Raw genomic sequence first — 27,169 nt, forward strand, 5'->3', positions numbered from 1 at the left:
CATTGAAAACATGCAACAAAGGTTTTATTTATCCCGTTTTTAATTTGTTTTTAACGAAGCGGGAAAAAAACGATTTGGTTTTGCACAACTGCTTACCAGTCAAAGGGAACTATCTAATTAATAGTTAATGGCCTGACGTTTCGGCTATTATACCTTTTTATTTGTGTTCCGTCGTCATAGATTTCTGATAGGGTCAGAACGTCAGTAGCTATTCGTTTGCATTACCAAACCGTACCATTGAAGAAATATAACTGAAGTATACTATCTCATTATTTTCTTTCTTCTTGTTTCACCCAACGGCCAAGGTTACAAAAGGAGAAGAAAAGAAAAAGACACAACACCGTGATCAAATTCCATTCTCACCTTTCTTGTTTTTAAATACAGGAGGCGTAAGGTGAGAGGTTTATAATCGCCTTAAACTGGAAACTGGAAACCACAAACATCCACCTTTAGAAAGATAAACCATAGTGCTAACAACAGGATCACATATCAAACTGAATCTTCGTGGATGTTTATTAAAAAACAGTCGCGCTCCGCTAGTCACATTAGCAAGAAGTAGGGCACGGTCATCAAGAGAAAAAGAAATCCGGCACAGGATTGTCCGGAATATATGTTTTTGGTGCATTTTGATCAAGAAGTGCAGAGGGCCAGAACGCAAGGCTTATCAGATCCGATAACAAACTGCAAATCTCTCAATCAAGACCTGGAGAATACACGGTAACTCTGGAGCCGTCGAATACCCTTTTTCTGGAAATGAAATCATATATTAAAAAGTTCGCTGACAAGGTAGAATAGCTACTTCAGATTTGGAAGCAACAGTAAACTTTCGACACCACGGAGACAAAAGTCCGGTGATAAATCTAACTTGTTGACCCAACCCGTGAGACTAAGTATTTTGTGTACTGAGGATTTGTAATTGTTTGCTGCTGGAGAAAAAACTAAATCTTGTGTTGCGGTTGGTTTCGATCAAGAATTATTTCAGTTTTACCGACGTCAGCAGAAAGACCCGAAAGGAGAAAAGAACAATGGATGGAAACGGGTAAGGATTTATATTTTTTATATCTCGTAATATATGTTTACTTAAAAATCCTCATAGCTACAAAATTGTTTAGAACCATATCGACTGTTCATTTTGTGATATGACCCTATTTGCCCAAATTCGGCATTTCCTATAAATGTACAGGAAATGCCAAATATTGGCAAATAAAACGTATTCGACTCGTGTTTGTATTTCTGTTCTTCCTAGCTAGCTCGGCTGGCCCCATAATTTAACATACTGTATAGTCCTCGGTCCAAACATGGAGAAGAAATCCTCCATGGTCCAACAAGCACTATTTTAAGTTTTGATTTGAGCTTTTAAGCTTTGATTTGAGGGCTGTCTCTAAACTTTGGAAACGTCGACGACAGGAAAATTTACATTCTCTGCGTTCTTGGTTTAAAGATACTGGACACTCATCGGTAATTATCAAAGACCAGTCTTCCCACTTGGTGTATCTCAACATGTACATAAAAAAAACTGTGAAAATTTGAGCTCAATGGTTCGTCGAAGTTGCGAGTTAATGAAAGAAAGAACACCCTGTCACACGGAGTTGCGTGCTTTCAGAAGCTTGATTTCGAGACCTCAAATTCTAAATCTGTCTCTAGACAGGTCTGCAGATTTTTCTATGGACCAGCTGAGGTTCAGGTCTCGAGACCAAACCACGACCCGTCAAAACCGGGTCTGCAGATTGTTCTATGGACCAGCTGAGGTTCAGGTCCCGAGACCAAGACCACGACCCGTCAAAACAGGGTCTACAGATTGTACTATGGACCAGCTGAGGTTCAGGTCTCGAGACTAAGACCACGACCCGTCAAGACAGGGTCTACAGATTGTTCTATGGACCAGCTGAGGTTCAGGTCTCGAGACTAAGACCACGACCCGTCAAAACAGGCTCTGCAGATTGTTCTATGGACCAGCTGAGGTTCAGGTCCCGAGACTAAGACCACGACCCGTCAAAACAGGCTCTGCAGATTGTTCTATGGATCAGCTGAGGTTCAGGTCTCGAGACCAAGACTACGACCCGTCAAAACAGGGTCTGCAGATTGTTCTATGGACCAGCTGAGGTTCAGGTCCCGAGACTAAGACCACGACCCGTCAAAACAGGCTCTGCATTGTTCTATGGACCAGCTGAGGTTCAGGTCCCGAGACTAAGACCACGACCCGTCGAAACAGGCTCTGCAGATTGTTCTATGGACCAGCTGAGGTTCAGGTCCCGAGACTAAGACCACGACTCGTCAAAACCGGGTCTGCAGATTGTTCTATGGACCAGCTGAGGTTCAGGTCCCGAGACTAAGACCACGACCCGTCAAAACCGGCTGTGCAGATTGTTCTATGGACCAGCTGAGGTTCAGGTCCCGAGACTAAGACCACGACCCGTCAAAACCGGGTCTGCAGATTGTTCTATGGACCAGCTGAGGTTCAGGTCTCGAGACCAAGACCACGACCCGTCAAAACAGGGTCTACAGATTGTTCTATGGACCAGCTGAGGTTCAGGTCTCGAGACCAAGACCACGACCCGTCAAAACAGGGTCTGCAGATTGTTCTATGGACCAGCTGAGGTTCAGGTCTCGAGACCAAGACCACGACCTGTCAAAACAGGGTCTACAGATTGTTCTATGGATCAGCTGAGGTTCAGGTCTCGAGACCACGACCCGTCAAAACAGGGTCTGAAGATTGTTCTATGGACCAGCTGAGGTTCAGGTCTCGAGACCAAGACCACGACCCGTCAAAACAGGGTCTACAGATTGTTCTATGGACCAGCTGAGGTTCAGGTCTCGAGACCAAGACCCGTCAAAACAGGGTCTGCAGATTGTTCTATGGACCAGCTGAGACATTGTACACACAATGGTTAATCATTTACCAACAAGTCAGTATGCTCAATGCCAACAGAAAACTCAACATCCATCAACTTTTTAATTAAAATGCACTTTAAAAAAACCTGCCCACTAGTTCCACCGGCTGTCAATCCCTGACATGTAATGAATCTATTGTTTATACAGTCTCAAGTAGCCCTCATTATAGATTTCCCATCACAAATAGAGATATTTTGTCAGAGTTTTGAGATGTATCAATACCCATGGTTTGATCATGGAGAAATTCTACCTCCATGGTTTGATAGCGGTCTGTTCTATGGTTTAGCCGTACTCTATGGTTTAAGCATTTAGGTGGTTTATATACGTGTGTGATATCCCGAACTTGATCTCTTGGCATGGCCTGGCTGGTCGTGCAGAGGTATTTGTCAACCCTAGTTCGGCTGCCCAACACAAAGCCAGCGAACAATGGAGGTGACTGTGGAATCACATTACACCATAGTGACCCATTATAATAATGGACCAATACAAATGGATAGTTTTATTTTTAGCATCAAATTAACTAAAGTATAAGGTCCGGCTGGACCATGTGTTTTATCATAAGCTACGTGTTTACTTTGCGACTCGGCGTTCCTTGCTCAGTGTTCGGATATACAAGCATTGGTTGTACCGTGTCTGGAAAAGTAACATTTTTTTGTTCCGGAATTTCATCAGTTGAGAGAAGTTTGTGATTTGTATTAAATACCAAAAAGCAACTACAGAGAGTTGACTCAGGCATCAATGGAATACTGGCCAGGGCGAAGAATAAAACAGAGCCGTGGACAAGGCGAGCAAACGACCGAACTCCGTCACCAGGAGAAACCAATTATACACGGCATGTCGTGAAGCGGGCATTAGTGTCTAATTAGCAGGGCATTAGTGTGATTCCCAAGAGGCCGTTAATGATTGAGAAACGAACATGAAAATTGACTTTGCCGGTGAGGGTCAATCATCAACAATGATGTAGGAAAATTATCATCAGCATTCTCATGCAGTACTTACATGATTCATGTATGAAAACACGGTTGGAAACTCAGTTTGGCGACCTCAGGAAACAACAATATTATTTTGTTGTCTGTGAATATTTGAGGCAACAATTATTCAATGGTGTGAAAATTGCTTCAGTGAAACTGCAACTTAAACGCGTTGCTATTTTGACGTGAACTTTAATATACGACTGGAGTTTGTTTAAAGGGAACTTTAAAGGCTTTGTGGTAGATTCATTTATTTGTTTGTCAAAAACTGAAATTGGTATTTACGATGCTGGATTCGCTGGACACGGATAGCGATGACAGTCTAGACGGAGAAAGGTGAGTGGGGGAGAAGGAAGCGGGGAACGGTAGGGTGATTGCGACGGACGGCAACGCGGTCCGATGATGCCGGTGTAAGGGTGGAAACAACCGGGAGAAATCTTTGGCCAGCTAGTTGATTCTACTCAGATATTGAATTCTTTTTTATTTTAAAACACTGGAAAACTTTGGTTATTAAGACAAAATAATAAATCCGTGAAAATTTGAATTCTATGGTCACCGCAGTTGCAAGAGAATAAGGAAAGAAAAACACCCTTGTTACGCAAATTTGTGTGCTTTCGGTGCTTTCAAAAGCTTCAGCTGAAGTTTTGTATTATTTAAGTGAGAAACTACCTCTTTCTCAAAAACTACTTTACTTCAGAGGGAGCCGTTCTTCACAATGTTTATAAAATCAACAGCTCTCCATTACTATTTACCAAGTTAGTTATGTTAAAAATTATTTTGAATTTAGTTATCAAGGGGGGGGGGGGGGGGGTAGTGTCCATAGCATTTAACTTGTTGTATTATAGGGTCCAATTTGTTACCTGCGTATTATGGCTAATAACGATGGCCCACTATTCTCTGTCACTTGACCGTTACCATATCCACAATCGGCAATTAGGTTAATAAACGCAATAGTCATACACAATTGGCTTATCTGTCTTTTAATTGGGGTATCTGTTATATCGAGCATCAGACCTCGACAAAGGACACGGAAAGAAAAATAAAATACTGTTGGAACAATCTTGCTCCAAAATAATATAGGAAAATGAGAGCCTTCCACTTTATTTCACCTTCGTCATGGAACGACTCATATTCGCCAAGCTGACTCTCTTCAGATTTTCAAGGAACATAAAGACAATTTTGTTTGGATCTTTAACTATACTAAATTGCTTTATATGTATTTCATATAATTGTTTTAGGTGATGTGTTGTGCACATAGCCACCTGCATCATGACGCTATATAAATGGTTTTTGATAATGTAGTATTAAACCTAAATGGTACAATTTATTGATTGGTTTATTTAAAAAGTATATAAGCTGGCTGAATTAATTTGTATATTTCATCATTAAGAACAGTTAAAGGTAAAATAGAGCACCTCTACACTATTTTTTTTTCTTTCTTTTTGCAATGTTTCTACAAATCCAATGCACGATAGGAACCAATTGAAACTGAAATATCACCCTCGTAAATTTATTGAAAACATTTTAAAATTAATGGGGAAAATGTTTTATTCATCCTTTTGGCGAAACCCAGACAGGCTAAAAAAATAACCCGTATGTGATGTTTCTCCTCACCTGGTCAAAGTGTTAACTGTTGGCTCAAGTTGCAAAGTAAACATGAATGTCGTTTGTTCAATTAATTAGCAATGTTTGCCAAAGCACGGTGTGCAAACACTGAACAGCGAAGCTAAGCCCGTTATTAGGCGTACAGTGCACTACCGGCCCTAACTTCACCTTGCCAATGAGTGATGTTTTTCATTAGTGGGTGTTTATGAAAACAGTGCATAATGAGTTGTACAAACAATGGAGTGGTGTTGGGGTGTTTAATTATTGGATGGAGCTACTGGGATATTGTAAGTTATTGGTAATGATCACACATTGTTATTGCAACAAGGTGGCGTAATGAACGTGATGTCATGATTGTGACGTAATGACTGTGGAGGGTAGTAGGATGGTCAAACTGCTATTAACCTAATAAAAACTATTTTGGTGGGATGGGGGTTTGTTTATGCAGGCTGGTTCATGCGCTCTATGGTTCGCCCTGACTGCTGCTTCGTAAAAAAGAAAGACTGTAGAAAACAATATGTAACATTTGTAAAAGCTTCAATGTTGAAGTGTTGTCACCAAGCCTTCCGTATTTGAAAGGTCTTTTTGAAGCTCATCATTGATTTGCAACAATTTATCTAGGCTATTCCGCTGAAAAAAAGAAAAGAAAAAAAAGCATCAGTCATTTCTCCTCCTAATGTTGTACTTCCGTTTACTCAATATTTTCAACAAACTTGTAAGAAGTCTTTCACTTTTGGTCTAAAATTAGTGACGAAGCCGTTACCATACCTTTCATACTGTGCTTTTTTCCCGATCTCATGGGTGACTATAATAGGTGGAGGTTTCTGAGGGGGGGGGGGGGGGCTTCTGCCCCCCTTATTAGCTTCTATGCCACTGTCTAAATAAAACTCAATAATTTACTGAGTAATGCCTAATGATTTTCACGATATTTGTAAAGTGTGTTATGATTAAATGTTTTTTAGAGGAGATAAAAATGACAACAGGTACAGAACAAAAAGGAATGTTGTCAATGATTTAAAAACGTTATTCTTCATTCTCTTTTCACATCAAAGCATCGAAAAAGATGACACTCTACGCTTCGAAGATAAAATCAAACTCCATCACTTGAAAGAGCTGATGAGGCGGTTCGCCCGCCACGAACCGACAGATGACATGCCGCCTGATGGCTTCGTTACACCCGGTAGAATCATCAAGAGAGAGTCGGGTAACGTCACCGTGAAAGAGTTCAAAGAGATGATACAGAGTCTCTTCAAGACAACGGCATGGGACAACCAGATGGAGAATCTGTTTGCTAAGGTGAGAATGGGGGGGGGGGGGGGGTAAGACGTTGGCGAGGAAGGGTGTGGGTGGGCAAGAGTAGGATGAAAGAGTTCAAAGAGATGATACCATGGTTAAACCTTTGTGTAGTTATCTACCGTAGTGGTATGTAGTTATTTATTCGGTGCTGATGTATTCCTGTTTTGTTCTGTAATCTTGTAACGGGCACATCCGCCACAAGCCTCTTAGGCTTTTAGGATGATGCCTCCATGTGATGTGAATATGGAAATAAATGTTTTATTGATTGATTGATTGATTGATTGAAGGCATGGGATAACCAGATGGAGAATCTGTTTGCTAATGTGAGGACTCCTGGAGGAGAGTGTGTTGGGATGGGAGTAAGACGTTGGTTGGGAAGGGTGTGGGCAAGAAAGAATAGGATGCCCACTATGGATGGAGCTTGGGGGGTGTCCGAGGTACAGGCAAGAATTTGACCTAACTTTCACCCAGAGAAATTTTCGGAAGTATCTCCAAGGATATAACTTGCGTTTTTGTTTTTGTTTGCTTTCTCTGACTAATTTTGAATATTTCTCTAATTATTTTCTGCTTAATTTTTCTCCGTTGTTTTGCCTTAAAATGCAACTTTCATTGTCGTTATTAAAAACTTAACTCTGCTCCTTAGTTTCCGTTTTGTCTGTTGGTTCAGTATGGATGCTAACGGGGTCCGACGGTGGTAAAATATTTGTTTAAGGCATGCAGTAATGGAATCACCTTGAGCTAGATGTGTTAGTTTTTTGTTTTTGTTTTGGGGGTATGTTGGGATGTTTGTTGGGGTATTTGCTTGTTTGTTTTTATCCAGCAATCAACGAATTAATTTCCTAATTGTTATCCCCTTGGCAGGTTGATACATCAGCAGACGGCATGGTGGACTGGAATGAGTTCTGTACCTACATGTTACTGCATTATCGTGAGAATGATAACATCAAAAGAGAGCTTCCCTTGACCTATGAACCTAACATCCGACACATCACACAAAATAGAGTGAGCATTTTCCATCAATTCACTATTTAAAAATTAAAATATGCATTTTTTGGAGATGTAGTGGACCTTTCCGTAGAACGAACGTCACAGCCCGAGTTTTTGGCAAGTGATGAAAAACTATAAAAATAGTGTGAATTTTGTCATCAGTGGAGATAATATATTCAATCGAAATGAAAGTGTGCCAAAAAAATGTTGATTTTGGTCAGAACATCTGTTAACACGCCAACCAGCAATGGAAAGGTCTATTGTTGAAAATGTCCCTCATCTTCCCTGTGCTTTGAGTGGTACAGCCTTCCCCTCACATCATTACCTTCACATCCCTTTGGGACAGTGTGGATCGGCCCAACTGGTAAATCGTTTGTTGACAAAACTCTAACTGGGAAGTGGACAAGTACCCGTGTACTGGTAGGCCTATTGCAAGTATCTTGAAGATTTTTTGTTTTTGAACATTTGTGGGGGTCTTTATAAAATGGTTGTTTGTTTGACTATTTACAGCAAGAGATCATCCAGTGTGTTATTGCACTCTGTAACCCTCCACGATATGTCACACTCAGTAAGGTAAGAACAGGTGCCACCATTTAATTATGAAAAAGCAAAAGCAAATATTAATGTTGGGTACCATTTTCATCAATGCAAATTACATGCTATGAAACATATAAGAAGCTGGTAACCTTTATATTTTATGCTAAAAGTTGCCCAAAACCGCTTATTTTTAATATTCATTAATTACTACACCAAGTTTTGTATTTGTTTTTTGTGCCAACATAATTATAATAACTATTTAAAAATAACTGATTTTGGTATTTTTTTTCTCATAAGTTGCGTGGTAGGAAGTTGCATAGAGGATAAAGAATACGAATTTAGTGGTTTTAGAAATATTAAATATTGCCATTTTTGTACAAATATTTTTGGAGGAAAACAAAAACAAGACTTCCGAATCCCTGATGCATGTTTACACTTTTTGTTAAATTGTATTTTTTATTAATAATAATAGTTTATTTGATTTATATTAAATCACAAGGGAAAATGACAGAGTAAATTTTAAAATAATTATGGGGTTGAACAAAGACAAAGTGACTAGAGGCTAGAGCGGGTTTTGAGCTTGTGACCAAATGTTTGCAGTCTCTCTATTATCTCACCATTTTAAAGATGATCATGTTTAATGCAGTCTTAAGGGAACATTATAGAATTGTTTTTTTTGCTAACAAAACAGTTGCTAGCAGTGTAAACACTTTATGTAATCCACCATGATATACATAAACTGACAAACTTGTAGAAGTGTGAGATCGATCAGCCATCTGGGTCACAAGAGAACTAGTGAATAACCGATTACAAACTTTGCTATGCATCGTTGCCAAAATAAATATGAACAAAACACTCACCGAGCGATAAACTCCAAACGCGATGTTAGATTATTTATTTCTCATCAATTATGACAAAATGTTGCAAGGGACGTTTTCTACTATCATCATTGTAGACCGTGTAAGTTTTATTTAAATCTGTGATCTTTACAATTTTTGTTTCTTACCATTTCTGTAACGTTCCTTTAAACAAATTGTCTCATTTTCAGGAGGGAATCCTTTGTTGTCTCGATGCACACTTCCTTCACATTGAGAAAAGTTACGAGATCAAGAACGAGAAGGAAGATCTTCGAGCATCTAAGAGGCGCTGTAAGACATGGTACACTGACATTACATACATGGGGAACACTAACAAACTGGTCATTAGCTCGACAGGGAGGGATCTTAGATTTTGGGATGTCTCCTGCCCGACATTCTTTGAGGAATTCCATTTGTATGGTGAGTTTTTTGGAGATAAGTTTTTGACGTATCAAAATATTATCCAGAGTTCAGAATGTTTTCACAATTATGTTCTTACCTAATTAACTACTCTGCCTTCAAACTACCTCAACAAGGTTTTATCTTGTAGTCAAAATGATGGATGGAAGCATGGTATTTGAAATCTTTCTTTTTCACTTGGTGGGGATGTAAAGGTCTTGTTATCTGGGTGTCAAATATTTTCCCTTACAAAGACATGTAAACGACACTGATGACAGACAAAACAGGGTGTCAAAAAAACGCCCACAGACTCTCCTCTGGCTAATACTACTTGAAGCCTCTTGTTTCAAATCTTTCTCTTTCACTTGTTGGTGATGTAGATCGAGTGTGAGTCTTGTCAATTCAAGGGGGTTTCATCTCTTATCCAAAAGTAGACAAATTTTCCAGGCAACATGATTTTTGGAACAACTTGCTCTGCTGTTGTTCACATTCAACAACCCTTCACCGAAAGAGGGAACTGTCAATGGTTGTGTCTCAGAGCCATTTATTAAGTTGCAAAGAAAAATTGAAGCCAGTTTGTTTCATCAAAAGTGCATTGGTGAACAAGGGTTGCCGGACTAGACTAAGCATTTGGTTGAGCCAAAATGGTGTCCATAACAGTAACCATATGTGACCCCAAAATACCTTGTCCCTCCATATCATAACTCTCTCAATATGCAGCTCTATACTTCTTAAAAGTACATAAAACCACCCAAAGTGTTTCATTATGTGAATTACCATGGATGCTTATATGCTGAAAATAATTTGAGCTGATTTGTTGTCAGGGTTAAACCAAAATACAATGCTGTACCCCAAATGAAATTATCACAAAATTTTACATTATTTTCTAATTTTGCTGAGGAATTTTACAGGTTTTTTTCTGTTTTTTTTCTTTTCTTGACAGCTTTGCCGGATGTTCCTGTCTGTTTAGATTACTGGTATGATAAGAAAGTAAGTCGGCCATTATTGTAAAACTAAGCAGTGTTGAAGTCAAGACGTGGAAGTCTTAGACTGAGACCAACACTGAGACCAAAATTGTCCTAAAAGAGGTGCCCCTTACCTGAGGAAAATTGCTGTGCCCCTTCATGGATTAAATTCTAGGCCCGTTATTGAATAAGTTGTGCACAACTAACACAAAAATCTCATAAATGTGCATAGAGATTTGTGAAACGGTTGCTGGGTCGACCCAGGAAACCTAAACAAGGGCACTCACAACCGTTGTGTAGGCCTTTACCCTTAAAAAGTGCAGATACTTTTCTAAGTTGCATTGTTTTTACAGTTTTTACAATATTATGGTGTGCATGCACCTTTTTTGTCTATAAGGCTTTGATTTCTATTTTGCTCGAATATTTTTACTGTTTCTGTAAACTTTTCTTATGGCATTTACTGTTATGCGCCCTCGTACAGGCTGGTCCTGGAGAGAGCACAATATTAATTCAATAAATTATTGTTATTGTTATCAACCTTGAAATCTGACTCCTTGTACCTATTTCTTGATACCCTCCACCCGTTAGAACCCGACCAAGGAGTCTCTACTCATCGCTGGCGATGATCATGGCTCCATTCATCTCTACCATTTCACCAAACCTCTGGAGAGGCTGTTTGAAACACCGTTTACGGACAAGGAAGGTGTCAAGAAAATATGGGCTCAGGTATGTAAGCTATAAAAGATATTTCAGACTTTTATCTAAGAAAATAGAATTAGCATTGGCAAACTGCTCACCAACCAAAAGGGCCTATGGTATAAATGCAAAAAATAGTTACCTGACATTTCTACCCTAGCAGAGTGTTTCTCAATGGGTCCAAACGTCAGGTTATTAAAGGCAGTGGACACTATTGGTAATTACTCAAAATAATTATTAGCATAAAACCTTATTTTGGTAACAAGTAATGGGGAGAGGTTGATAGTATAAAACATTGTGAGAAACGGCTCCCTCTAAAGTGACATAGTTTTCGAGAAAAAAAAAGTAATTTTCCACAAATTTGATTTCAAGACCTCAGATTTAGAATTTGAGGTCTCCAAATCAAGCATCTGAAAGCGCACAACTTCGTGTGACAAGGGTGTTTTTTCGTTCATCATTATCTGGTCTTTGACAATTACCAATAGTGTCCAGTGTCTTTAACTATGTTTTACACTTTTATCTGAATTCAGAACTTTTTATGTTTGCTTTGTGAATTTTTTTGTTTTCTTCTTTAAATAATACTGCATTCTCATCTACTTCTCTAGTGTTGAGGATGTTTCCTTGAACTGCTTGACATTTGTAACTAGGGGTTACACAAATGTGGAATTGTCATCATTTTATCACACATTCTATTTAAACATTGGATCCTGGTGACAGACATTTTTGTCACTCTTTCCCCTGGGTACTTTAAGGCAGGTTCTTTTGGTAATTGTCAAAGACCAGTATCCTCACTTTATACAAACATATCCATAAAATAACAAACCTTCGAAAATCTGGGGATCATGGATACTCCATGGTTTTAAGTAAGGGTGTGCCATACTTATATTATTTTTTTACTCTGGGATGGGGCGAGAGATTTTTCTTTGATTTTGAATGGAGGGCCCAATTTCACGAAGCTGTGAAACAGATTATTTATGGGTGGGGTACAAGGCATTTTTGGTATGGTGTTTTTGCTGGTAGCCTATCATTGATAGGCAAGTGCTAGGGCTCACAGGCTTTCTGAAGTTTGGCCCAGAATAGCAAATGTTAACAGAGATCAGTTTCATCTCTCTCACTCTCACTCTTGTGGTAGCCTGCCTTGTGTTTTAATATGAATGAATAAACCAGAACAATAACATTCAAGAATAATCACAAATTAATTTTCCTACTCTTAGAATCTGCATCATCACCAGCGATACGTAAGACACACCTTGATCTCAAGGGTCCACAGCGAGATGATACGGAAGGTAGTGTACATCCCTGAGAATGACTCCATCATGTCATCTAGCGGTAGTAGTAAGACGTCTCTCGTCTTGATGGATACGCAGGGGAAGAAGAAATCTTACACATTCAAGATCAACAAGGTAAAGTTTTTTATTTTATTATTATGGGTATGGGGTTTGTTTCGTTTTGGGGGAATAAAATTTGATACAATACAATGCAATTATTGTTTTTCTTCTCTTGCTTGGAAGCTATACAGGTTCAATTATTTACCACCAACAACAACAAACAAACAATTATATACATCAATTTCACAAAGTTAAAGTTCACACATACTGCTATTGCATTGAAGTTTTTTTCTACGAGAAAACAAAATTAGCTATTGCAAACTGCTTACCAACCAAAAGGACCTATGTTATAAATGCAAAAATAGTTAATGGCTTGAACTTTCGACCCTGAGTCTTTGAGTCTTTCTTGAAGGCTGAAAGAACCTTAAAGAAAGACTCTACTTCTGCTAGAGGGTCGAAACTTCAAGTCACTAACTTTTTTAAAAATTACACTGCCATGTGATAAAGCATAAGTTCACCAATTTAGAGGAGCTCAAAGGTCAAATTCAGTTTGTTGATGCACTCATTACCAATAAATAGAGTCCTTATAAAAGTGGGGGAAAATTATGAGTCTCCAAAGTCACGTTGAAATGGTGTCGAATGCCATTTTATCTGATACTCTTTCAGAGTGAAATTTGAAACATAGTGTTATCAAACACAATTGGCAGGCAAATGGGTCTATACATTCCAAAGAGGATTTGTTTTCCAGTAGTCAAAAAAAGTTGCTGCTTTTATTGACTATCATAAAAAATCAGGAATGCACTAAAAATTATATGTACAGAAAATTGACAGACCATATAAAATTTTATCGTCATCAAACATTTTTTGGATAGTGACAAAAAATGGATGTAGTGGGTACTTCAAAGAGGGATGGACACTTTCCCTACCACATCTTTATAGCATGAATGCTTTCAGGTAGAAATTACACAAATTGTTGATGCCCAAAATGGTGTCTATTATTATTTTTAAAGCCAATGGACACTTTTGGTAAACAGTATTGTCCAAAGGCCCACACTGTGTATCACAACTGATATATAAAATAACAAACCTGTGAAAATTTAGGTTCAATCGGTCATTGGAGTCGGAAGAAAATAACGGGGAAAACCCACCCATGTTTCGCCGTGTCATGACATGTGTTTAAAATAAATCCGTAATTCTCGACAACGAGAATTGATAATTTTTTAAATGTTTTCTCGAAAAGTAAAGCATTTCATGGAATAATATTGCAAGAGAAGTCTTTCACCATTACCTTCTGTAAACCCTGTATTAGTTATTTGTAAATCTGTGAGTTTTGTTTCCTTTTTTTTTTTCCGAAAGTGTATAATACCTTTGAGGAAAAAAAACCAGCATATTAATAGTGGACTTGAAATTGACATTTCTAGTTATTATTTAGCCATCTGTTTACTAGTTCTAAAAGTGCCAAGGTTTTGTCAGGAACAAACACAGTGTAATTTTCATACTCGTTGTGCTGGTTTGATTGTTAATGATTTATAATTTTAATGAAATCAGTAGACGAGTTTGCTGGTTTTCAAGCGCCTTTGTTTGAACGAGGATTAATTTGATTGTAAAAAAAAATATAAATCTAACACTAACTATTGGTGAAATGAAAGGAAATTAGAAATGTTAGCAAGTTGTACTTTGGCCAATAATGATGAAAACGTTTGATTAGCAACTCAACTATGAAGATTTCAACTTTTTGGAATGAAAATAAAGTCAGGGCATATAGGGACTCTTTGCTTAAAGCCATTAGACACTATTGGTAATTGTTAAAGACCAGTCTTCTCACTTGGTGTATCTCAGTCAACATATGCATGAAATAACAAACCTATAAAAATTTGAACTCAATTGGTCGTCGAAGTTGAGAGATAATAATGAAAGAAAAAACACCCTTGTCACACGAAGTTGTGTGCAGTTAGATGGTTGATTACGAGACCTCAAATTCTAAACTTGAGGTCTCAAAATAAAATTCGTGGAAAATTACTTCTTTCTCGTAAACTTTGTTACTTTAGAGGGAGCCGTTTCTCACAATGTTTTATACTATCAACCTCTCCCCATTACTCGTCACAAAGTAAGGTTGAATTCTAATAATTATTTTGAGTAATTACCAAGAGTGTCACTGCCTTTAAGGGGGATGGGGAGGGCAAAGGAGTTGAAATTCACAGAAACTCTCAGTTAGCCAATTTCTAATACAGGTTTGTTTTTCTTTTGGCTGTGCACAAGTTTTCCCAGCTTTAACGATTAGTATGAACCTTTGGCAGTAGTGGAAGAAAGAGGTGAGACGGGCCTTAGTTAAAAGTAAAATATAAACCTGATTTGGCACCAAACATATCCTTCTCCTCCCATTTCATTAAACATTTCTTTTGGTTGTAAGCAAATTTTCCTTCCCATGTTTTTTTTTTTTTTTTTTTTTTTTTTTGGGGGGGGTAACTTGACTCAACCTTTGTCCCCCCCCCTCCCCCCATCCCCATGGTCTACCACTGCATTCACAATCATTCTGTCTTTTCAGGGAGTTGAATGTTTTGATTTCAACAAGACGCTAAACATCATAGCAACAGGCAGTATCAACCACCACGTGTATCTGTGGAATCCATTCGTTCAAGAGAGGGCCACAGCATGTCTCATGGGTCACATGATGACGGTTGTGGGCGTGGCTATCAACGAAGTCACTACACAGCTTTACAGTTATGCAAAAGATGGGGTACGTGTGATTCTGGACATTTTAATTTAATTTTCATCGTGGATTAAGATAATTATATGGTTTTATCCTACACCAATGTGTGATAAGCACTGTACCTCAGTGCTCTCCAGAGCCATGTGGCGAACAAACACAGGTCTTTATTATTAGTATTATTCTGGTGATTTAAATCACTGCACTTCTAGCCAAAGGCTAAATTGAAACTATGCATATACATTAAGATAAAATAACTTTGTTTACAGAGAAAAACTTCAAAATAAAGGGTTAAAAAAAAATTGGTAAAATGATACCAAACGTTAAGAAGCAGTGCTGTTCGCAGTTAAAATTTTTACAAAATAAGGAATATGAAAAACTTGTTCCCTTGTGGGCCCTAGATCTTGAAATGCAGAGAGTCACTTGTTTTGTAAACAATGTCGGACATAAGATCTTTTTTTTTGTTATTGACAGGTGATCAAAGTATGGGACTTGAAGGAGTATTCCTGTCTCCAGACGTTCCAAGTCCGTTTCCCCTGCCTTCAGCATCTTAGATCCCCAGAGTACGGTACAAGTTGTCTCCTCCTCCATCAACAGTCTCTCATTGCATGCTGCGGTGATCACATCGGTACCTTGAAACTGGGCAGGACGGAGTTTGCTAATCACAAGATGGCGCTGACACACAAGACGCAACTCTGCTGCGCTATCTATAACTCCTTCTTCAAACAGGTTGGGAAAAATGTCACTGTGATTTTATGGATTTTGTTTACTCTTTGGACCCAGGAATTCAGCACAATGGAAGTGTTTTGATAGAACAATGACATTTTATTTATTTCATTTAATTTGTGTTGTTTGTGAAGCCAAGGATAATAATAATAATTGTTCTTATAAAGCGCATAATAGGACCAAAGGAGCTCTCAAAGTGCTCAACAAATCAGTTTATAAACAACAGTCTGTATGTGTGTGATGAAAGAGCAGTCTAATGGAAACCGTTCTGGTAGGTTTTCAGGCAGTTCATAAATGATTCCAGTTTGCTATTAGAGCGCAGTGACAGTGGGAGAGCAGTCCAACATTAGACCATTCAGTTCGTAAATGATTCCAGTTTGCTATTAGAGCGCAGTGACAGTGGGAGAACGGTCCAACATTAGACCGTTCAGTTCGTAAATGATTCCAGTTTGCTATTAGAGCGCAGTGACAGTGGGAGAACGGTCCAACATTAGACCATTCAGTTCGTAAATTATTCCAGTTTGCTATTAGAGCGCAGTGACAGTGGGAGAGCGGTCCAACATTAGACCATTCAGTTCGTAAATGATTCCAGTTTGCTATTAGAGCGCAGTGACAGTGGGAGAGCGGTCCAACATTAAACCATTCAGTTCGTAAATGATACCAGTTTGCTATTAGAGCGCAGTGACAGTGGGAGAACGGTCCAACATTAGACCATTCAGTTCGTAAATGATTCCAGTTTGCTATTAGAGCGCAGTGACAGTGGGAGAGCGGTCCAACATAAGACCATCAACCAATATTTGTATCTTCATTCTCATTATTTTGTTTCTTCTAGGTGGCAACAGGGGCGGACGATTCGACCATCACGGTGTGGGATCTGACCTCAGGGTCCAAGTCCTTCTCCATCCTGGAGGCTCATAACACTGAAGAGATTACTTGCATGGTATTCAACACAACGGGACGGAAACTCATCACTGGTGCAAGAAACGGTACAATCAAGGTAATGGTCGGACTGCTTCTTCAATTCAATTTAATCCAACTCAATTAAATTAAATTCAATTCAGTTCAACTCAATTTATATCAATTCAATTCATCAAGAGATATTCCATGTAGACCAAAATATACAGAGCATGAGGCTGTCAGATTAAGTCAAGGCTTGCAGTAGATTACAGTCTAGACAAACAAACTACAAATAAGGAGACAAGACAAACAGGTAACAAAATTTAAAAAATAAATGAGAGATTTATGTAAAAACTAGCAGGGCTAAAGCGTTTAATTTGTTTTTGCTACGGCGCACCACTGGAAGTTACCACGATTTGAACGAAAGAGCATATCTCTCACAGCTGCACAACAAATTTTGTAGTGGAAGAATTAATTTAGTTGTAAACTTAATTTTTTTATAAGCCAGAATAAGTCGACAAAAGAGAAGGTTGTTGCTTAAAATTAACTGCCAAAACTCTTGTAACCTAAGACCAAGTTGGGCATCAATGACTGTTGATTGTGATACAGTCTGTGGTTTAATTTTGCTCCGTCAATTCTTATCATTCATAAAAAAGCGTACCTGAAATATCTATATTTTTGTGAATAAAAATATCCAATCCCTATTAAACAAACTCTTTTGATTTTTTTCTCCGCTTTATGAACTTGGGCCCAAATTAAATTTCTTGGTTGGTTTTTCAATTTGAAAATTTTTCCCAGATTTTTTAACAATTTCAAACCCGTCACGTTCAAATTGATAGCAATAGGAATCAAGTTTTATTTGGAAGTAAACCAGTCACATATTAATTTTGTCATAAAAAAAAATAGATTACCTGTGTTGTAAACTGTTACCAAACAAAAGGACCTATGGTATACATGCACAAAACAATTAATGGCTTGACATTTTGACCCTAGCTGAGTCTTCTGGAATACTTTATTGTGAAGTTTTTTATTGTTTGACCTGGTGTTATTGTATTTATACCACATAGGTGTGGAACTTTCAGAATGGCCATAATATCAACCAGTTTGAACCGGTTGCCGAAGCGGAAACAACCGGTTTGGTGTCTCTTGGAAAGAAGAAAGGGATGCTGGCTGTGGGCTGGAGCAGAAAGATCGCATTCTATAATGACAGAGATTCAGATGTGAGTATTGAGTTAGGATTAGATTAGACTAGATTAGATTAGTTTAGATTATATTGAATTAGATTAGATTATATAAGATTAGATTACTTGCTGTGAGCTGGAGCAGGAAGACTGCATTCTATAATGACAGAGACTCAGATGTAGGTATTGAGTTATGATTAGATTAGATTAGATTGGAAGAGATTTGATTTGATTTGTATTTTGCTGTGCATTTTTCCCATTTTTTCCCCCAGTTTTTATGAAGAAAATATGTAAAAAAGAAAATTAAATCTTATAACTGGAGATCAGTAGAAAAGGTCTTATCTTTGCAAAATATTTCACTTCTTTCAAGCTATATGGAATTTGAGGCATTGCATGGTGAGGTATCAACTTGTATTTGGTTTGCGGTAACACTATGTGTATGTACTTGCTTGAGAAAGGAAAGTGTTAAGGTAAACCAAATTTTCCTTGTAACTTTCCAAGTGTGAAAGGCACTTCTGAGTATATTTGAGAGAAAATAATTCATTGTCCACCCCTGCAGACGTTACTAGTCAAAGGTGACACAAGTTGGAAAGGTGGCCAGGTGCACAAGGATGACATTCTAGCCGTTGACTACTGTCCTCCAAATCTCCTAGCTACGGCAAGTTTTGACGGAGAGATCATCGTTTGGAGTGTGGAGACAGAGACGATATTCGTCCGACTCAGAAAGGGCCAGTCGAGCCAGGTGTAAGGAACTTCCTGAATTTTTGTAAATTTCAAGTTGCTTTATAGTCAAGATGTAGACTATTTTGTCAAAGAACAGTTGTTTCCCAACAACAAAATATTTGATAATATTTCTGACTAAAAGGCTGCTGTTCTTCTTACTAAGTAAATTTGTATAGCTGTGAGTTTCAGGAGTGGTTACTAAATGTAAACCTTCCCTTTCAAAGAGATTACATTTTCTTTTTAAGAGATAATTCTGATTTTATAAGAAACTTTGCAGTTAAGTTTCTGTGAAACTTGGCTCTGAAAACATTAAACAATGCAAATGAGCACTATGATGTGTGAACAATGTTGACTGCCAATCCCTTCAACATCCATGCTTACCTTTCACATTGAGAAGTTTTTTTATGTTTTTCCATACTCCTCATTCTCTAAAACCTCAGGAGTAAGAGACTTAAGGAAGCTCTCTCGTCATTGGAGTCAACAACAGACAAACTAATGAATGAGAGGGAGGAGGTGTCGTCCCCGCATTGTTCATCCTCAAGAGGTTCCAGTCACTCTGCGAAACCCTCAAGACCAAACTCAAGACATCGGGCAAAACACAAGCAGCCACAGGGGTAAGAGTCATAACCAAGGTTGGACAATTTAGACTGATCAAAATTAATCAATTCCAGAGTTTAAAGTGTTTGGGTGCAACACAAAACACAATGTCCGCTGATTTATATTTACACAGTTAAGATATTAAGATAATGATGATAGAAAGTTTCTGTTAAAATATTACTTGCTTAGTGCATGCTGTACTTTTTGTGAAATGAGTAAAATGTGTCACAATTTTTACTTTAGCATGGTTGTCTTTTGGGAACTACACATATTAAGAAAAGAGTTTGATTTATCAGCCCATAATCTACATTTAGAAAAAAAGAGCGCCGTTATAAAGAGGTTGATGTCCCAAAACTCATTTCTGCTTTGTGTTTGTTTGTTTTGCTGTCTTAACAGTGTTGCTGATATAAAGAGGTATTTGGCCAGCCCTGAGCGACCTTGGTATAATGAGAATCGAATGTAGTTACAATTGCTTTTATAGTTGTGATAAGCTCCCAAGGTTCTATCATAATTCTGGGTGTGATCCCTGCCAGGATGCACAGCAGTTAACGGTTGTATGGCTTCTTGGCTTCTAACTGACACCCCTGAACAAAGATAATGAAAAAAATAGGAAGACTGTCAACATAGGGCTAGATAGCTAAGTTGCTAGAGTGCCAGCACGTTAATTTGGAGGTCAAAGGTTTAAGTCCCGCTCTGGTTAAGTGTGTTATTGTTCAACCCCAAATCAGCTTGAAAAGTAGTTATTATTCTGAAAGCTTGTTTCTGTTATTTTCTAGTTTTGAACAAGCTCCTGTTGATAAGATCGTCTTCTTGAAGAGTAGGATCATCAATAAGGGACTGACAGAGGGCGCTGTTCTCATATCAAGTGAGGCAGGTTGGCTGAACTTCTGGTCCATCTATGGATTCTCACAAAATCTCAAAGGTACATCAAATGAAATGGATTCTTTCTTTAAAACTTGTCATTTATGAGCACCAGTATTTCTATGAAGAATGTACTTAACAAAGTTTGTCTCAGCCAGGGTCCTCCTCGAGGGGCATTCTTGACCTAAAGTTTGCAAGTGTGGCTGAAACGGGCTGAATTGAAACAAGGTCTTATGTTTATGTTTCAAAAAACTTTATGGTGCAATCTGGAATACTTTAAATTGTTTTATTCAGTGATTTTTGTGAACTTGAACTTAGATCTTAAAAAAAAATTGTTTAATAATAACCCACTAAAACAATGAATTACTTTTATTATTAAAGCCGCAAACCTCACCTAACCAGACATTGGTGTTCTAATTCTCAGGTTATTTCTATGGAAGCAGCTCTATCACCCAGGAAGAATCAGTGCTTGCCATGGCAACCAATCAGGACGACTCTTCGTTAATAACGGGAGACACTATGGGTCATGTGTATGTATGGAACATTGCTGACTACTGCCTGCTACCAACAGCTCAGGTAAGGTCAAAGGTCAAGACAAACTAAAGCTATTAACAGAGATTTACAAGGCTTTTGTAATTTAACTTACTTAATTTATTTTATTCTGGTTATTAAAGCAAACTTAATCACTGTACTAGCCAAGAACCCCTTGAGAGAATTTATGACAAGAAAGGAAGTTTTAGTTTTAGATGTGGGGAACATTTTTTAATTTTAATTTTTCCAGGGAAGCATGCAGTGCAGTTGGTTGCCACGAAGTTGCCTTTAAGGATGAAAAATGTGCGTACTGTGCGGGGTAAAATAACTGATAAATAAAACTCCAGCCGTTTCACTTTTTGAATTTCAGCAAGAAACCAGTCGCCCAGCATTAGTCCACACCTGGCGAGCCCACGACCTTGCTTTGGTCAGCATAGAGTACATTCCTCAGGAGTATGGGTCGTTTGTACTGACCGCCTCTACAGATCAAACGGCCAGACTCTGGACATCGGATGGTCACTACGTCGGGACGTTTGGACAATCTAAGAAATGGAACCTTAGGAATCCTGAGACGTATGCTCATCCAAAGTAAGGCAAAAGAAGAAAACACTATTAACCTCGATTCAAACTTCCTGGGGATTCGAAAGCGAAGCGAGTTTTGACGTCACATGGCTGATTTCTCAGAGAACGATCTGCAGGAGTTGATAACATAGCAAAACTGTTGAGAATTATTTGTTACGCATTTGTGACGTCAACATTTGTATTGCAGTCGCATTCACTGGGAGTATAAACCGGCTTTTGGTTCTGAACCTTAGATTTAAAGAGGTTATATGTTGAGTGATGCACCAAAAATAATAAAATGTAAGAATCATCTCAGTCAGGAAGAAGAGGTATTTCTGTTGCTTTTGTTTATTCGTTCGCTGGTGAAGTTATAAACACTTTACTAGTCAAGAACCTAATGGAGAGAGGACAAAGAAGAAAAAAAAAAAAAAGGACAAACCACAGAGAACTATTCCAAGGAAAACCAATGCAATCAGGAAAGGACTGAAAACCCAATCCACGTAGTGCCCCTGGCTGGGTTCGAACCAGGCTCCTAGAGGTCGAAGGCGAGGAAAGATTCCTCTACGACAACCAAAAACAACACTTGGATGATGAGGCCTTCAGAAAATCCAATACAATTTTCATCATCTTGGGTTTCATATTTCTCTGCCCTCTGTTAGTCTAAGGGTTGTATCTGATATGCAGATATGGCTATGGCTTAGACCGTTGCTAAGGGTGTTGCTAAGGATGCCCTATTCCTTGAGGCATGACGATGCAGCAATCAAGCTGTAGCCGTAACCACTACCCCAAGTTTGGTCACAGCCTAGTACTAATTTTGAGGAAAAAGTTATTTTCTTTATTTAATCAATTGTTTTAGGTCACCATGGAGTCATCTTGAAGAAGCTACTGAGACTCAACAAGAAGTTGGAAACTTGGAGGACGAGATGGGTGAGTTTTAGAAAAATAAAGATTCTCTATTCCCAAAAATGAAACCACAGTCTTTTTTTTAAGAGTTCTGTTTGAACAAAAATGTTTATCATAAAAAAAATTGTCGTGACACCCTGACGATGGAGTCCATCTCAGTCAAAATAAAATAATAGTAATATTTGTGGCTTTTTATATAGCCCTCGAATCCAACACTCTGTGACACTCATGAGGCGCGTACACTATAACCCCTGGTCACTAGGCAATTTATTTCATTATACAGCATGAGCTGCAAAGTATGAAGCGCACTGAGCTAAGTCAATCACAGGAACCATCTCTGCCCACGGAGGTACCCATTTACCCCTGGGTGAAGAGAAACATTTACAGTTCAGTGTCATGACCGGGATTCAAACCCACACCCCGATGACATAGGGAACCAGAATTTGAATTCCATGCTCTCAACCACTCTAGCTATGTGGTGTAATGTCTTATGTTTATTGTTTGTGGTTGCATGTTGTTCTCTTCTTGTGAAAAGCAGAAGAAACAGTCCAAGATGAAGTGTTTCTGGAGGAATTTGACCAAGAACTGAACAACAACGTCACCACCTCAGTGGGATCTCGGAATAAAAACTACTCTGAAGAAGATGCAGCAATTACTCCAGAACTCCAGACCGCTCAACCCCGAGTGGAAATCATCGAGGACGAGGACTCAGAGTCGACCAAGAAGGAGCTAAGTCTACCATCTATTCTTACATCTTCGAAAGAGGCAGTTGCTGATTACCGGCCGAAACCATCTGTATCAATTACACAGGGACAGTTTACCAGTAGTCAGTCACCGTCAAGGAGTGAATCAAACTCGCCACCGATCAAACCTTTGCAGATTCGAGACGAATCGTCGTACGGATTGACGGTCGATGCCATCAAGCCGATGAGGCGGCGCTCGGTGTCGACCTGGGAGGATGAGGTCAGCTTAAGGTCACAGAGGTCAATGACCATGTCCAGTTTTGGGAGCTACAGCGGCCGCTCAAGAAAGCAGTCCTCATCAGCGCCTGTGAGTATAGGAGTGTTGGAAAGAGGAATATTCTAAAAATATGCCCCGAAAAACTTTTGAAGTGAGAAATATCAATGGTGGATTCTTTGAAATTAATTGATCAGGGAAGGGATCGATTTCACAAGGTGTAGTCCTAACCTAAGAGATATTAAAAACTTGAGGCTAGTCCCAAGTTAGGACAAGTAACGCGTCATAACTCGAGATAAGACTAGTCTTAACTCTTTGTGAAATCCACCCCGGGGTTGCCTTTTTTTAGTGACTAGCCATGGGACCAGTGAGCTTGTCATTTCGCTTGTCCACCAGTATTTTCACTGTATTTGGGGATTTCCAAATGTTTAAAACTTTTCCTGTGGCTATAAAGTGGGCCCAAGACCCAATGCTGTAATCATCTTACCTCAAAACAACAGCAGGATTGCAAAAGAATGTTCAACCTGGAAATCAGCCCTCAAAATTTCTGCCACTTCAACATTCGTGTATATACTGCATTTCACAATAGCGTATCAATTAGTGCCCCAGTAATTGGGCCAAAAACATTTCTTTAATCTTTCTCAGCTCCCCTGGTGGTATGCAGAGCCTGAGGTGCCGTGGCGCTCCGAAGGTCTTTTCATACACAATACCAACCTCTACCCTCGCAGGTATCCATTGTAAAAACCCTTGATCCCCCCCTGAACATTGTCCACACTTTATACACACACTTGGCACTTTGTCAAAACCCTTTTTTGGATCTTCCTGGATGATAAATAAATAAATATATCTCTTTTGTTTCTAGAGTTTACTTGGACGTCAGGTCGACCAGGATTTTGCAAGGATTACGTTAAGCAGACAAGAGAGAAGACATAGATATGGAGAGGTTGACATGAAAGCAACTCAGAGGTTTGGAAAACTGTGCTCCCCATTCCAAGCACTCACCACACTGGTACGTCCAAATATCACCACACAAATATCCAACGGAACGTGATTGATAATAATCAAGAAAAACGCCTAAACAGTTTTGTAATCTCAAAGAGATCTCCGTTCAGAGAACATTTTCATCTGCAATACTTCTATACCTGCAAAATTGTTGTGAATGTGCACAAAATCTTTTGATGAGTGGTCCCAAATCAAGGATTCTCTTGTAGTGGGGCAGATAGAAGAAATATATTGAGGAATTGTGCCTTTAATGATACAAGCATGGAATTTGGCACATAGTCAGAATGTCTTGGGAAAAATATTTGCACACACGTTTCACATGGTGTTGGCGCCCGGCAGTCAAAAGCAAAATGCTGCTATGGTTCTTAGAATGACAGAAATGATGAAAAAATCTAATGGACCTCTTACATGTATAAACGCCCTTTGCATAAGATTTGCTTTACTCTGTACGTATGAAACACAAGGAATTTGACTCCCAAAATGGTGCAACCAAGATCATCATCAGGATGACAGCAGGTGAATTAGGTCAATAGGGCCATTGCAGAATGACAGCAGGTGAATTAGGTCAATAGGGCCATTGCAGAATGACAGCAGGTGAATTGGGTCAATAGGGCCATTGTAGATTTGAGTTTTGAAAAAGTATTCTGACACACAGAATACTTAAACAATCGCATTTGTTCTAAAACTCACCACTTTCATTCTGCCTCAGAAAACTGATGAAGTCCTGTTCCCAACGAGTCTGCCGATGACCCCACGGATGCTGACCCGAGGTCTGACCTGCACCAACGAGTCAGAGCTCCGATCGATGTCCATCAGCCCCACCCCGGGGGATTTATGCCGTGGGGGGTTTGTAGATCAGGCTACGTCCATTTCACCACTGCCTGCTATACGACGGTCATCCAAGTCAAGCGTGAGTAGATGACACTAAGCACCACTGCCTGCTATACGACGGTCATCCAAGTCAAACGTGAGTAGATGACACTAAGCACCACTGCCTGCTATAGGACGGTCATCCAAGTCAAGCGCCGAGTAGATGACACTAAGCACCACTGCCTGAATACGACGGTCATCCAAGTCAAGCGTGAGTAGATGACACTAAGCACCACTGCCTGCTATACGACGGTCATCCAAGTCAAGCGTGAGTAGATGACACTAAGCACCACTGCCTGCTATACGACGGTCATCCAAGTCAAGCGTGAGTAGATGACACTAAGCACCACTGCCTGCTATACAACGGTCATCCAAGTCAAGCGTGAGTAGATGACACTAAGCACCACTGCCTGAATACGACGGTCATCCAAGTCAAGCGTGAGTAGATGACACTAAGCACCACTGCCTGCTATACGACGGTCATCCAAGTCAAGCGTGAGTAGATGACACTAAGCACCACTGCCTGCTATACGACGGTCATCCAAGTCAAGCGTGAGTAGATGACACTAAGCACCACTGCCTGCTATACGACGGTCATCCAAGTCGAGCGTGAGTAGATGACACTAAGCACCACTGCCTGCTATATGACGGTCATCCAAGTCAAGCGCCGAGTAGATGACACTAAGCACCACTGCCTGAATACGACGGTCATCCAAGTCAAGCGTGAGTAGGTGACACTAAGCACCACTGCCTGCTATACGACGGTCATCCAAGTCAAGCGTGAGTAGATGACACTAAGCACCACTGCCTGCTATACGGCGGTCATCCAAGTCAAGCGCCGAGTAGATGACACTAAGCACCACTGCCTTACAGGGAGCTGCTACTATGGGTGTATTATGGCAAGTTCCCAAGACCTTGCGCGTTGTTTAGAGCAAATTTGAAAAGTCGAAAGACTACAATAGCCTTGCACATTTTTGTGGGCAAATTTAATTAAGTTCCCAAGACTATAACCTTGCACGTTTTTTGAGCAAATTTGATAATTTCCCAAGGCTATAACCTTGCACACTTTTTTGAGCAAATTTGATAAGTTCACAAGACTGTAGTGCTTTTTTTAGAGCAAATTTGATAAGTTCCCAAAGCTATAACCTTGCACACTTTTTTGAGCAAATTTGATAAGTTCACAAGACTGTAGTGCTTTTTTTAGAGCAAATTTGATAAGTTCCCAAAGCTATAACCTTGCACACTTTTTGGAGCAAATTTGATAAGTATGTAAGACTAAAGCCTTGTGCATTTTTTTGGAGCAAATTTGTTAAGTTCACAAGACTATATCATTGTGGATTTTTTGAGCAAATTTGATCAGCAGGCCTACATAAGACTATAGCCTTGCGCGTTTATTTGAGCAAATTTGATAAGTATATAAGACAATAGCCATGGCCTTTTTTTTGGAGCAAATTTGATAAGTTCACAAGACTATATAGCCTTGCGGATTTTTTGAGCAAATTTTATCAGTAGGCCTACATAAGACTATAGCCTTGCGCGTTTTTTAGAGCAAATTTGAAAAGTCGAAAGACTATAGCCTTGTACGTTTTTTTGAGCAAATTTGATAAGTTCCCAAGACTAAAGTGCGTTTTTTAGAGCAAATTAGATAAGTACACAAGACTATAGCCTTGTCCACTTTTTAAAGCAAATTTGATAAGTATATAAGACAATAGCCATGGCATTTTTTTGAGGAAATTTGATAAGTTCACAAGACTATAGCCTTGCGGATTTTTTGAGCAAATTTTATCAGTAGGCCTACATAAGACTATAGCCTTGGTCATTTATTTAAGCAAATTTGTATATAAGACTATATAGCCTTGCACATTTTTGATAGCCAATTTGATAAGTTCACAAGACTATAGCCTTGCGCGTTTTTTTTAGCAAATATGAAAAGTACATAAGACTATAGCCTTGTGCTTTTTTGGGGGGAGCTAATTTAATCAGTACATAAGACTATAAGTACATGTACACAAGACTATAGCCTTGTGCACTTTTGAGCAAATTTGATAAGTACATAAGACTATATTGGAAAAATATTGAAAAATTCACAAGCATTTTAATCAAGTTCAAAAAATCACAAG

General features: G+C 39.1%; 1 protein-coding gene across 2 annotated transcripts; it reads left to right on the forward strand.

Moving 5' to 3' along the window:
- Nucleotides 1-646: 646 nt before the first annotated feature.
- Nucleotides 647-26,228, forward strand: LOC139944006 (cilia- and flagella-associated protein 337-like). Of its 2 annotated transcripts, none has more exons than XM_071940932.1 (21): nt 647-1,039; nt 6,521-6,764; nt 7,626-7,766; nt 8,262-8,324; nt 9,337-9,565; nt 10,488-10,534; nt 11,098-11,235; nt 12,420-12,608; nt 15,079-15,270; nt 15,715-15,969; nt 16,799-16,963; nt 17,931-18,083; nt 18,604-18,788; nt 19,208-19,381; nt 20,141-20,286; nt 20,650-20,801; nt 21,127-21,344; nt 22,174-22,244; nt 22,756-23,270; nt 24,040-24,186; nt 24,889-26,228. In XM_071940932.1, exons 1-21 carry the CDS (start codon nt 1,026-1,028, stop codon nt 25,099-25,101), a joined length of 3,651 nt encoding a protein of 1,216 aa, XP_071797033.1. In that variant the 5' UTR covers nt 647-1,025; the 3' UTR covers nt 25,102-26,228. The 2 variants fall into 2 exon arrangements, with proteins under 2 accessions (XP_071797033.1, XP_071797035.1); XM_071940934.1 differs by having other exon boundaries at nt 22,759-23,270.
- The last annotated feature ends 941 nt before the right edge of the window (nt 26,229-27,169 follow it).

This window comes from Asterias amurensis, chromosome 11 (assembly GCF_032118995.1).
Source record: "Asterias amurensis chromosome 11, ASM3211899v1".
Lineage (NCBI taxonomy): Eukaryota > Metazoa > Echinodermata > Asteroidea > Forcipulatida > Asteriidae > Asterias > Asterias amurensis.

What these genes read in the sequence shown, in the direction of transcription:
- LOC139944006 (XM_071940932.1), top strand. An exon ending in AAGGGCCAGTCGAGCCAGGT is followed by an intron (nt 18,789 to 19,207) that starts GTAAGGAACTTC and finishes CTAAAACCTCAG; the next exon opens with GAGTAAGAGACTTAAGGAAG. An exon ending in TCCAAGCACTCACCACACTG is followed by an intron (nt 24,187 to 24,888) that starts GTACGTCCAAAT and finishes ATTCTGCCTCAG; the next exon opens with AAAACTGATGAAGTCCTGTT.